We start from the raw sequence: 13,268 nt of genomic DNA, 5'->3' as shown, positions 1-13,268 counted from the left end.
CCCTTCAGTAAGGGGGTGTCCAGTTGCCTACTGATGGGCTTTGAGTCTCCACTCTGCACTCACCCTCATTTACAATGATATGATTTTTTGTTCTTTGATGTCTGATCCCTGATCCCTTCGACACTTCGTGGTCACACAGGCTGGTGTGCTTCTTCCATGTGGGCTTTGTTGCTTTCTTAAACAGTGTTCTGTCACTTGTTTTGATCTGTATACGTGACTATTGTATGTATCTTCGTCAAAAAGTCTTGACTAAATAGCCCCCCTCCTCCCCCTTTTTTACTAGAATTTTCAATTCTATGCCATTGGCTAGATCAGAGGTCTGTAAACTGTGTCTCTCATGCCATATGTGGCTCTTTCAGTACGTACATGTGGCTCTGAAGTAAACTTGAACATTTTAAAAGGATAGTATTCAGATTATGTAATTTCATTTGTTTGTAAAAACATATTTATGGCTCTCAAATAATTTTTTAATTGCTATGAGGAACAGGATTGGCTCTCCCATCTCAGAAGTTTGCTGACCCTTAGGCTAGATTAATGACATTAATCTTGGAATTACCACATGTCCCATGGAGTTTCTTTACATTGTTTCTCAAAAGGCTAATGGTGTAGCCTCTAAAGTCAACCATCACGACTGAAACTCACTGCCAGCAAATTGATGATGACTCACGGCAACCCCATAGGACAGGGTAAAACTGCCTCTGGGGGTTCCAAGACTGTAACTCTCTTCTTTTTTTTTACTGTAACTCATTATGGGTGTAGAAAGTCTCATCTTTCTCCCTTGGAGCACCTGGTGGTTTCAAACGGCTGACCTTGCAGGTAGCAGCTCAACATGTAATCACCATGCCACCAGGGCTCCTTACTGTAGACCACAGAGCTATAGAAACCTTAAATATAAATGGATTTTGAGCTCTCACTTAATCATAGCCCTAATGTAAGAAAAGGCTATGGATGGCAGTGGTTGCCCAAAATCCATTTGCAGAGTCCCCAGAGAGATTAAGCCTCCATTAAATTCTTTCTGACCATTAATCAGTGATGTGGATAATCAAGCAGACTGCCATGGAAAGTAGATTATCTCCACCCCTCCATAGGCAGCCAGGGCGGGGGAGTCTCTCTCTTAGGGACTTGCCTGGGTAGGTCCCTGATGGAGATCACCGCACTGGGGAACTGGGGACAGTAGAGGAGGTCTCCTAGTCGGGAGTCACGCCTTATCAGTCTTATCAGTCTCGCCCTGACGGCCTTGGTTGGCAGGCCCTGGACCAATCTTGTAAACGACAATGTCATCGCTCTCCTGCTTCTGTAGCCCCACCTGTGATAGTGACGGATTGACCCGCCACGGATCATGCTTTTGTGACAGTCTCCTTTGCCTCCTGGCCCTGCCCCATGCCTTTTTTTAAGAGCTCTGTATCTCAAGGAACCCTTGGACACCGTTTTAACTTCCTGCTAATGGCCTCCCTCATCTGGATGATGCGCCTGTGTCTTTGTCTCTTTTAAACCTTAAGAAATGTTCTCCTTACATTAAACTAAATAAATAAGGAGCGTGCTTTTCTGGTTTCTACCCCCCACCCAGAGAATCCTTGAAGACACTGACAAGTAGACATGGTGCCAACCGCCACCACTGGGATTCATTAGCATGACTACTGCTGTCAGGTGCTGCGAATCCATTTCGACTCAGAGAGACCCCTAGGAGAACGGCCTCTCAGGGTTTTCCAGGCTGTAATCGATACAGGAACTGATCACCACGCCTTCCTCCCACAGAGCCACTGAGTGGGTTTGAATTGCCAACGCTTTAGTTCGCAGCGCGGTGCTTAAACACGGAGCTGTCTGCTCCCATAAAGACTTCCGCCTCAGAAACTCTATACAGGGTAACTACATGTCAGAAAGGACAGGATGGCCATGGGTTGGGTATATATGTATTTACTATTATAATGATACATGCATATATATATCGTGATAACAACAGCCGTAATACTGAAAGCAACCCAAGACCATGGAGTCTATTTGGACTGACTGAAACCCTGCAGTACAGAGTCCCTTTGTATTTCTGAGGCTACAGATCTTTAGTGGAACAGACATCTTCATCTTTTTATTGAGGATTGACTGGGGGGGGGGTGGTTAGCAGTGAAGCGTGTTATCGACCATCTACCACCCCACCAGGTCTCTTTAATAATGACAACAGTAAAGGTAATAATAATCACGATGGCTACACTGGCTGAGCCCTCTACGAAGAGAGCATTCTCAGTGCCATTTTGTAGATGAGGGCACTGTTGTGGAGAGGGGTTCAAGCCCATGCCCCAAGCTTCGGAGCTTGTGCCCTCTGGGAGAAGACTGGGTAATGAACAGGGCAGGGGTGAGCATTACAACCACACATGGCATCTTAGGTGCCCACTGTTGCTAGAACAGAAGTCCCACACGTGGGCATCTTTAACAAACATACATCTATTTTCTCGCAGACTGAGGAGGCTAAAAGCTCAAATCCAGGGCATTGGCTCTAGTCTAGAGGAAAGCATTCTCTCTTTGATGGCTCTAGGCAAAGGGCCATCTCTCCTCAGCTTCTGCTCGCTGGCTCTAGAAAGATTTTCACAAGTCTTTCCTCCCTGCTTTAATCCCTTCTATATCTCAAAAGAGATTGATGTAAGACACGCCCCACATTCACCCAGTCTCCTTAACATAACCACAGGAATAGAGGTTAGGAAAATTGTCACTTAAATCCTGGGGATGCTCCATAAAAGGAATGCTCAAGACCCAATATGATGGATTACCTATAGGCTTCCTACTCCTGTAAAGATTTAGTCTCAGAAACCCAAAGGGGCCGTTCCATTCGGTCCTATAGGGTGGCCATGAGTTGGAATCGGCTCGATGGCAGTGCGTTTTGAGAATATAACACATAATGAGCCCACGCTGACATTTTCTGGTGACATTGTAAAAGACCACAAGAAAATAGCCGCACATTCTCCTGATTGAACCAAGGGTACCCAGTGGCTGGATACGTTTGGCCAGAGATCAGAAAGGGACCCAAGAAAAAAAAAAAAAAAAAAAAGAGGGCTGCCAGGAAGCCACCCCTCGTGGATGTCACACCAGGGAGATTTCCTTTGAAGTCTCTGCCCACAGCTTTGCTGAGGGGAGGTGTTTTCCTACCCAAGACAATCAATTCGTCCTCAGAGAACTGCTGTTTGACAAGAGAGAAGCAAACCTTGGCAAACCTACCTGTGTATCTGTCCATTTGTTTTAAACTCTGCTGCTTACCTGGATCCACATCAGAGGAACGAGGCGAAGAAAAGGCTTCCAGAGAACTAAACGCCGCGCTGCTGGCCTCCTGGCTGGGCATCTGCAGGAAGTTGTCTCTTAGGTCATGAGCTGAAGGCAGGCTCAGAGAGCCGCTCTGAGTGGCTTCCTGGTCTGCCATAGTCCTGCCGCAGCAAGAGAGAAGACTGTTTAGAACAAAAGGATTGTGTCCAGGAACCTCCTCCAGAGAGCCAGGGCGGGCAGGATTGATGTCCTCACACGCACCCTGCAGATCAAATGATGGTCAAAGCTGAGTAATCCACTCTCCCCCATGATTAGTGGTCTCCTTGTCTTTACTTTAGACATTGCATTTGTTTTTCATCATAGTTCTTGCTACAGAAAGACACCAGGCTGCCTGCCTGAGGAAAAGGGGGCAAGCGCTATCAAAGACCAGTGTGCCACACTCTACATAATCAAGAGTGACGGGGTTTTATGAAAAAAATGCTCATGATGTTGTAAATGTAAAAATGTCTTAAAACAGCGGTTCTCAACCTTGGTTGTGACCCCTTTAGGGGCCCAATGACCCTTTCACAGGGGTCGCCCGATTCATAACAGTTGCAAAATTACAGTGATTAAGTAGCAACGAAAATAATTTTATGGCTGGGTCGTTACCCATAATACATGAACTGTATTAAAGGGTCACGGTACTGGGAAGGTTGAGAACCACTGTCTTAAAACAACAGCTGAACAATAAAGGCAAGCAGCCAAATTTAAAACAGGCAGAGAACACAAACAGATGCTTCACCACACAGGACAATCGGCCCGGAAACACCTGAAAAGAGGCTCACAATCGTTAGCCACGCCAGCGATGTATATCAAAACTATAGTGAGACACTACCTCACCCTGAAAAAGGGGTTCTGATATGCAAGCAAACAAACAGACAAGTATGGGCATGAATGCCAGGAGGTTACAACCCTTCTCCACGAATGGTGCAACCACTATGCAAAGGACATGGTGCTGCCTCAAAAAGCTAGAAATACCTTATGATGCAGCAATCCCACTTCTAGGTAGCTAGCCTAGAAACCCAGTCACAGTGACAGGAATAGAGATATACACACCTGTGAGCCATCTAAGTGCCTGTCAACAGGTGAATGGCTAAACACAATGTGGCACACCCACACACAACAGAATACTGTGTCATGTCACCGTAGAGAATAACGGTGAGTACTCAAGGCATCAGATAATGTGGATGAATCTGGAAAACATTAGCGCAAGAGAAATACGTCAACCGTGAAAGGACCAATATTGTCTGAGCACACATTTCTAAGAGGACATACATATGCCGAGACCAATGCTGATGGGTCATCACCAGAGGTGTGGGGAGGGTGGAGCAGGAAGCACTCTCAAGAGAGTAGACACTGGCTAGTTTTGGTGACAGGAAAAGCAGCAACGATAGCATCAAATCCGGTGACGTGCATACAGCATAATCAAGGCTACTGAAGTTCCTGTGGCATGCACATGAGGAAAAGATGTCTTTGGTAAAGGATATAACAAATGTAATTTGGAAACAACCACCCATAAAAGGGTGTGGTGATGCAAATGTGCATGTAGGCACCTAAGTACATGAGTTTGAACACGTGGGAACAATGTATCCATAGAAATATCTATTGGCATATTTATATACAGATATGTGTTTGTATCCATGCATATATACTACATAGGGGGTATGGGCTTTTCTTAGACACATTCAAACAATATTGGTTGGGGGTGTGTGTGTGAAGACAGACTCATGGGACAACTCCACTGCCATACTATAGTTCCCAAAGCATAGGTCCTACATCCCAATATAATCAATAGTGTCCTAACAGCTTGCAAGCAGCCGTCTACAACATTTGTCTCTACTTATCTAGAAAACAAGAATAAAAGAAACCAAAGACTCAGACAAGAAAATCACCTACAAGACCAGTAGTTGACAGGAACCACGCCCTTATCTACCAGAAGCCCAGAAGAACTACATGGTGCCCAACTACCACTACTGACTATGCTGACCAGGACCCAGTCGATGGATCCTCACAGAATCAGAGAGAGAGAAAATCCAGACTTACTGAACCAGTTAGAGGACTCCTTGAAGCTACCACCCAGAGATAATCTTTAAAACTAAAATTATCTCTTGAGGTCACCGCTTAGCTCAATAACAGACTGGATCATAAAAGCAAGACTACCACTCGTGACTAACGGACTTCTTTAGCGACAACAAATAAATCAATGTAGGAGGACCAAGTTGTGAGAAATTATTTAAGGTAAGTGGCAGGTAAGCTAAAGTCCTAGATATGATACAGCCAGAATGGAATGAATGAGAATGATGACCCATTGTGAAAAATGTAAACAGTATCGCTGAATAATTCGTGTAGAAATTGTTCAATGGGGACCTAATTTACTGTGTAAACTCCCACCCCAAACACGACGAAGTACGTTTTTAAAAAAAATAATAGGTACAGTTGATCTAGATTTTCTAATGTGAAAATGTATACACTTAGCAGGGGAAAGTCTGGAAGGGATGAGAGGGCTTCAGTAAGTTCATGGGGAAATTCCATTATCTTTCAATTCCATTTTCCCATGAACTTTGGGAAGCCCCCTTAAAGACCCCAAATCGTTTTCTATGGCTGCAGGCTTTCTGCTTCTGTAAACGGTTCCCCCTTGGGAGACAGGGGCAGTCTACCCTGCTCTACAGGGGGTTACAAGTCGGCACAGACTTAACGGCACTGAGTGTTCTGATAGCTGGGTAGTGAGATCACAAGTGATTTTCACCTTCTTTTTGAGCTATTCACACATGTTTTCATTGATTTAGCCAGCCTGGCCGGGTGCACACATAGGTGCGCCTTCCCTTAAGAAGCGCACCATTTGGGAGGGATGAAACACAGGGACGTTTCACTTTAATACAATGAGTCAAAACAGAGCGGAGCCCACAAGGGGTGGTGGGCAGGACTAGACAAGCTCTCTGGAGGAGACTGCCCCGCGCACAGGGCAGGGCAGGCTCGCGGTCAGCAGGAACCTGGAAGAAACCAGCTTGGATATACACTGTGGCATGGCATGTCAGGAGTTTGAAGTGTGAGCTTGTGCCATGAGTAACCGGGGCAGGGTGTTGGCTGGTTGCCTTCACAGTCACCTCGTCTCCTTCAGAACTTTGCTGGGAAGGACAGCAAGGCCTGACGTCTGTCAACAACACAGAGCCTCAACTCCTTAGCTAAGCCGCAAAGCAAGCAAGCAAGCAAACAAACAAGCAAACTCACTTGTGGGGACCAATACCAGGAAGAGAGAGTATGTGGACAAACATTCATACTTTAAGGGGTCTGGGAAGCTGGGCTCCCATGGAGGGAACCTTCTCTTCTGTAGGTTGGACATGCATTCCAGTCACATTCTCCTAAGTAAAAGTCATTCCCCTCAATGTCCCCCCATACTAAAGCCAAATTTAAGGTGCAAACACAGGGTCGCTTACTATGCACTTGGAGGTCAACTGCTTGAAGGCTAGCTGCCTGATGGTTGTGTGCCATCAAAAGCCATCAGTCCCTATTGTCTGTCCCACCCTAAGTAGGGCTCACTCCCCTCCGAGAAGGATCCTAGGTTATTCCTCTGGAGAAGAGTTCAAAGACACCCAAGGTCAAGCCAGCTCAGGGATGAACAAGGTTAGGCTGCCATCTTAAGTCTAAAGCCCGCCCATCTTGTTACACATGTACCTTCCTGCCACATGTATGCCTCTACCACCTCCCCTTCCTATTGTGTGCATACCCCTAGCTCGTCCCCCTCCTGTTACGTGTATGCCTCTAGTACAATCCCTTCCTGTTACAAATGTGCTTACCTTGGCTTGTGCACCCAAGATTATACAAACTCGCGAGAATACATTCCGCCCTCGGACCTGGCTCCTGTAAGTCATGGTGGAGGTAAGCCCTTGCATGCTATGCCTTGTCTCATGTCTCTTTAATTTACCCTTCAATTACACAACCACCCCCTGGGACCCATTCAGTGGTGGGGGCTGGTCCCCCACACTCCCTGACATTGCATCAGTCCAACTCATAGTGAACCTATAGAGCAGGGTAGAACTGGCCCTGGCCCTGTAGGGTTTCAAGACTGCAACTCTTTATGGCCATGGAAAGCCCAGTCTGTCTCCCGAGGAGTGGCTGGTGATTTCAAAATGCTGATCTGGTGGTTTGTAGCCCAATGCAAAATCACTACTCCACCAGGGGTACTGAAAGCTGAGCCCTAGAGACTTCCAAAATGGCTTCTAGGGTCCAGTGTTCGCATACTTCCTGGGCCTGTGCACATCTATAGGAGCCTCTGTGCAGTGCACCCACGTCTCTCTAAGAAATAACTATGGGCTGGGGAGATGCTGCCCCAGAAGTGGTCATCATCATTAAACCGTATAGCCAGCAATAAGTGTCTCGGATACCACATTACCATGCACCACATAGAGGAGCTACGTGTTCGGATTTGGCCTGTGAAGGGCAGGTGGGTTGGCAACAGGAGTCCTAAGGTATTATAGACAGTTAAGCATTCACTTACTAGTTAAAAAGTAGGCAGTGTCAAGCCATCTAGGATGAAAGGCCTGTTGGTTGGTTTCTGAAAGGTCCCAGCCATGGAAAGCCATGGAAATGCAGTTCGACTCTGCACGAATGGGGTTACTGTGTGTTTGTGGGTTTTTTGGGAGCGGGCCTGGCAGCAGATAGTCCACAGAACAATTGGCATTCGAGTAAACTACGGCAGGACATTAATAATCAAGAGTAAGGGACAGATGACAAACCTGTCTAGGAACAAATATGAGCAGAACTTCATGGATATGGGGGTTAAAGAGAAGCGGAGAGCCACTGAGGTAGGCCTGTAGCTTCAGTGACCAGTCTGTGCTATCAGCCAAACTGGAGAAGGGGCAGGCTTGGGGAGAGAGCAGGATCCCACATGATCCAATACTATTTTGGGGTAAGCGTTGCACTCCTAGCCCCCCACAGTGGCAGTTCAAACTCACAGCCATTCCTCGGGAGGCTGTTGAGGCTCTTGGCTTCCATGAATATTAACTACCTTGTGAGGCGGTCAGTCTATGTGGGCGCACCTATGGAGGGAAACCCGATGGACCTTTAGGGAGCCCCATACAGAAAATCCTCCGTAGGGTCACGATGAGTAGGAATGGACCCAGCAGCATGGGATGCAGCTGTTAGAACAACAGTCAGCATGTGCAAGATCTCCAAGTGCAAGTGAAAGAGTTCAGAGGACCGCGAAGAGAACAGCAGTCAGTGGTGTCCGGAGCTGCCACCGAGTCGGCCCCTGACTCATGCTGGCCCAGCCCGCACACACTGGGACGAAATGCTGTCCGGTCCTCTCCCACCCCCATGATTGGATGCAAATCCAACCACTGCGACTCATATGGTCACACACCGAATGTTTTTCGGCTGTAGATTTAAGATTTATTCCTAGTCTTAGAATTTCCACTGACACCTGGTCTGCATGATACGTAGAAACACCCAAGCCTCCACCAGGAGACGGGTGCTTTCGGCACTGGAGGCCCACTGGCTGGGAATCCAACCTGTGTCTCCCACACGGCAGGGGCCAATTCTACCACTGAACCAACACAGAGAGTAGTGAACATTTCTCTGAGTGCTTGCTGCATGGCAGACTCTGTGCTAAGAGCTTATGGGCAATCACCCGGAAGGCACGTAATCCTATTACGGTCCTCATTTCAGGCAGGCACCGACTCCCAGAGAAAGACTCACTTGCCCAAGGCAGCTGAGCCAGAAAGCAGCCCATCGAGGGGGGAGCCAAATTCCCGGGCCCACCAGGTCCCCAGCCTTCCGAGTCTGTACAGCTGTACAGCATCAAGGTTGCAGAGAAATCGACCACCCGCTCAGGCACAGAGGGGAGTGTTATGACAACACTTCAACCGTGAGCCTGGTGACACCCTTGTTGCTTAAGGACACCCTGTCACATGCTGCGGTGGATATTCCCTCGGGCAGTGAGTGTGCCAAGACAGCAGCTGATTGCTCCTGAGAGGACTGCAGTGTCCCAGGTTCCCGGAGAAGCAAGAACATCCTGTCTTTCGCAGGCGCTACATTAGCCAACCAAGCCCGACATTTCAGCAAACACCTCGCCCGCCCGTGCCACCGCCTCCTCATCTCAGGTTACCTACCAGTGAGTGACAAGGCAGGAGAGGCTCGAAGCCAGTGAGGATGTCACTAGTTAGGGGCCCAGAAAGGAGTCCCTTTTAAAGGCAGAAGCACACTGATGCGATATCCATCTTTTCTTTGTGAATCACTTATGTTAAATGCCAGATAAGTTCCAGACTGGGCATGGAGCCAGGAAGAGAAGACAGGTTCCTACCTGTGTGTACAAAACAGGCTATTCAGGTCCCAGTGAACGCGGTGTGAAGAAGACAAGTAATGGGCAGACAGATCCTTCCTCGAGGTCTGCAAGACCGGTACTGGCAAGCCAAAGGCAGTTTTTTCATCTATCTGGAAAACTGCCCTGGGCCTAAACTTCCACTCCTTTCCCTGGGAGTGCTTAGTTTCCTCTGTGGCTAAAGTGGGTTTTCCTACACAGGCTGGCCATTCTGTACTGGAGAGTATAAGATGCCCTGGGATTACAGGTTCCCTCCCCCATCTTTCTCCTGCAGAGTGGCTGGTGGTCTCGAACTGCCAACCTTGTGGATCTCAGCCCAACACGTAATGACTACATTACGTTGTAGCTGGTTGGCTAATGTAGCGTCTCTGTGCTCCTCACAACAGGGCAGCAGTCGCTTCATCTAGCAAAGTATGCCCGAGTCTATTTGAAAATGGCATGGTGGCATCTGTCCTCTAATCACAGGAAGGGTGAGGTGAGCAAGAACTGCCATCAGCCTCAGCCCAAGGCTGATTCTGATGAAGAGACGATCAAGCATACCTCTTGACACCCACTGGCCCTCCCAACTGGGTTCAATAATTAGTTGCAATGGCCACACAGCTCCCACACAACACTCACAATCCTGGGGTTTATTAGGGAAGTGTGATAGTTGAGTGTTGTGTCATCTTGGTTGCATCAGGATTCTCAGTAGTTTGGCAGTTGTAGCCTTCCACATGATGTGATCTAATATAATGTAAGCAACTCCGTGAAGGAGTTTGCTATGAGTGGTTAAGCAGTTAAGGGGAGATTAGGGTGGGGGGTAACCTTGACTCAAGTCACAGCCCGGTCAATGTTTCCTCAGGGCTGTGGCCTACTTCATATATAAGTAGGTGCTGTAGAGAGCTTCTTCACTTCTTGCTGGTTTGTACACTACACCTGGCTCTTCAACCTCTGGTTCTTTGGACTTGAATCAATGGCCTGCCATATTGCCTGTTGATCCTAGAAGTCATCAGAACCTGTCATTTGATCTGCCAATCTTGGCTTCATCCACCTCTGGATCTGCCATCTATGGTCTTCCCGCTTCTTGGTTTATCTTCTTGCTTCCTGGTTTGGCAGTCCTGGCAACTATGAGAGCCAGGAAAAACCTCCAATTCATATCTGACCCTTGGACTTGACCTAGACTAAACTTACCCACTTCTACAACTGTGTAAGCTACTTTCTTGATATAAATTTCTTTCTTCATATGTATGGGCATGTATCTCTGGTTTGCTTCTCTAGAGAACACTGGTTAACAGGAAGTAACAGGTTACAATTCAGGATTGGGATACAGTTCTTTGGTCAGGACAGCTTCTTAGCCAGATCCATACACACAGTCCTTTCCATGGTCCTCTGGGGCTGGTCCAGCTTCTATCCTGTTACAATCCTGTTCTGTTACAATGTTCTTTAGCCCTGTAGGTTAAGTGCCCAAAGGCCCCCCATTCCATCCATGAGCTCGGCCTGGAGGCACTGAGCTCTGTAGCTCCATGGATTGGTAAGTGAACCTTCACTAAGTGCCCAGAGGTGCCACACCCTGCCAATAAGCCTCCTGCATAAAGGCACTCAGCCTTCTCTCTCCTTAGGTCAGGAAGCCCACTATACTGTCTCATGTGGGTCCTTTGGTTGTGCCGCCTCTCCTGCCATTGTGTCACCTCTTGGTTTCTCCATATCATATTTCTATCTGTTTCTGGTTTAGGCACTTTTTAGTGAAGGGCCCCTGGATCCAAAGAACACACCCTGTTCCCATCTCTTCTTGGTGGTGCTGGTGAAGTGTCTCTTTCCATCTTTGGGATGGCTCACTTTCTGTCTAGTAGGATGTCAAACCCAACCAACCCCTTTGTTAGGGTTACATGCACTTTATTTGAAATGATGCCACCCCCAAAGGGTGCCATGTCCCTTATTAGCATGATATCTACTCCCTCTGATGGGCCACAAGCACCTTATTTGCATAATCCCAATTTGATGGGAATTACAAAACCATGGTGAAAAGGTCATATAAAAAGGGTCCATCACACCACAGCAAGGATCCTGCCCCTTGCCCCTTTCCATGACGACAGTGCGCCTGCTCATCCTTTGAAAGTAGCAAGGGTGGTGCTACAAGAGTTCTGATGGGAAATACAGCCCTATCCACCCTATAGCTTTGCTCTTGGCCCTTTAGACTTCTTTTTTGTCCTCCGAACTGAAGGCACATTTAAAAGAACACATGGAGCCCCTCATAGATGATTTAGATGTGGTGCAAATCAAGGAGCTCATAATTCTCTGATAAATAGAGAGACTGAAACGCACTTTTCAGAAGTGTATAGGAGGATATGCGAAGAAAACAATAGCTTCACATTGTGAGGGTTTTGATTAATCAAGGTTTCTGTGATTTTGTAGTAATGCTTTTTGCCTTATCCACATGCATTACATTAACAGATTAAAGACCAAAACTACATGATATAATACATAATATATTATAATAATAGATTAAAGGCAAAAAGCCATAAAAGATTGGGGGATAGGGGGTGAGAGAGAGCAGAGCATTCAACAAAGTTAAGTACTTCCAGGATCAAAACACTCAACAAACCAGGAATGGAAGGGAAGTTCCTCAACCTCAGAAAGCATTACAAAAAACTCACAGCCATGATCACATGTAGTGATAAATCACGGAAGGTTCCCTAAAATCAGAACTAAGATAAGGACATTCATTCTCACCACTGTCATTCATCATTGTACTGGAGGCTTTAGACAGGGAGATTGAAAACACAACAAAAAACCCCACTTCACTGCCATCCAGTCAAGTCCAACTCACAATGACCCTACAGGGTAGACTACAACTGCCAATTGTGGGTTCTAGAATTACACATTTTTTTCTTAATGGTTTTATTGGCACACCCTTCACACATCATACAATTTAATCATTCTATCCTATTAAGATTTGTGGTGGGGGCGGCAGGGAGAGAAGGGGAAAATGAGGAGCTGATGCCAAGGGCTCAAGTAGAAAGCAAATGTTTTGAGAATGATGATGGCAACAAATATCCAAATGTGCTTGACACAATGGATATATGTATGGATTGTGATAAGAGTTGCACAAGCCCTCAATAAAATGACTTAAAAAAAAAAAGATTTGTGCAATCATTACCACAATCCGTTTCAGAACATTTTCTTCTCTTATTCATTGTTGTGGAACTATAAGTCTTTAGGGGAGCAGAAAGCTTCATTGTTTTCTCATAGAGCTATTTGGTTTCAAATTGCTGATCTTACAGATAGCAACTCAACTACTCACTATACCATGCAAGACTCCTAGGCAGGGAAATTAGGCAAGACAATCAAAGGCACCTGGATCAGAAAAAGAAGACAAAAAAGTAGAACTATTTCTATTTGTAGATGACACGATCTGGAACTTAGAACATTCTATATAACCCACTGAAAGCACCACTGTTGTTGGGTACCATCAAGTTGGACCTACCTCATAATGACACTATGTACCAGGGCTGAAACACAGACCAATGCTGTACCATCCTCACAACCAAGGCCGTATTCCTGCCCCTGTTATAGCCACGGTGTCAATTCATCCCACTGAGGATGTTCCTTTTTCACTGACTCTCTACCAAGCAGGATGTCCTTTTCCTAGGACTGGACTGGTTTCTCCTGACAGGTCCAAGGTATGTGA

General features: G+C 46.6%; 1 protein-coding gene across 1 annotated transcript in view; it reads right to left on the bottom strand.

Moving 5' to 3' along the window:
- Positions 1-7,154, bottom strand: part of SHLD1 (shieldin complex subunit 1) — an 83,685-nt gene extending 76,531 nt beyond the window's left edge. Inside the window, exons 1-2 of the mRNA XM_004698166.2 lie at positions 7,080-7,154; positions 3,244-3,508 (exon numbers count right to left, since the gene is read on the bottom strand). Of these exons, the coding sequence (XP_004698223.2) occupies positions 3,244-3,508; positions 7,080-7,154 (340 nt within the window). The remainder of the gene's footprint in view (positions 1-3,243; positions 3,509-7,079) is intronic.
- Positions 7,155-13,268: the final 6,114 nt, after the last annotated feature.

Source organism: Echinops telfairi, unplaced genomic scaffold (genome assembly GCF_000313985.2).
Source record: "Echinops telfairi isolate 266 unplaced genomic scaffold, ASM31398v2 ScPeMD7_5592;HRSCAF=6446, whole genome shotgun sequence".
NCBI classification, from domain to species: Eukaryota; Metazoa; Chordata; class Mammalia; order Afrosoricida; family Tenrecidae; genus Echinops; species Echinops telfairi.
Note: the sequence above shows the minus strand (reverse complement) of the source record. Positions and strands in the feature narration are given on the sequence as shown.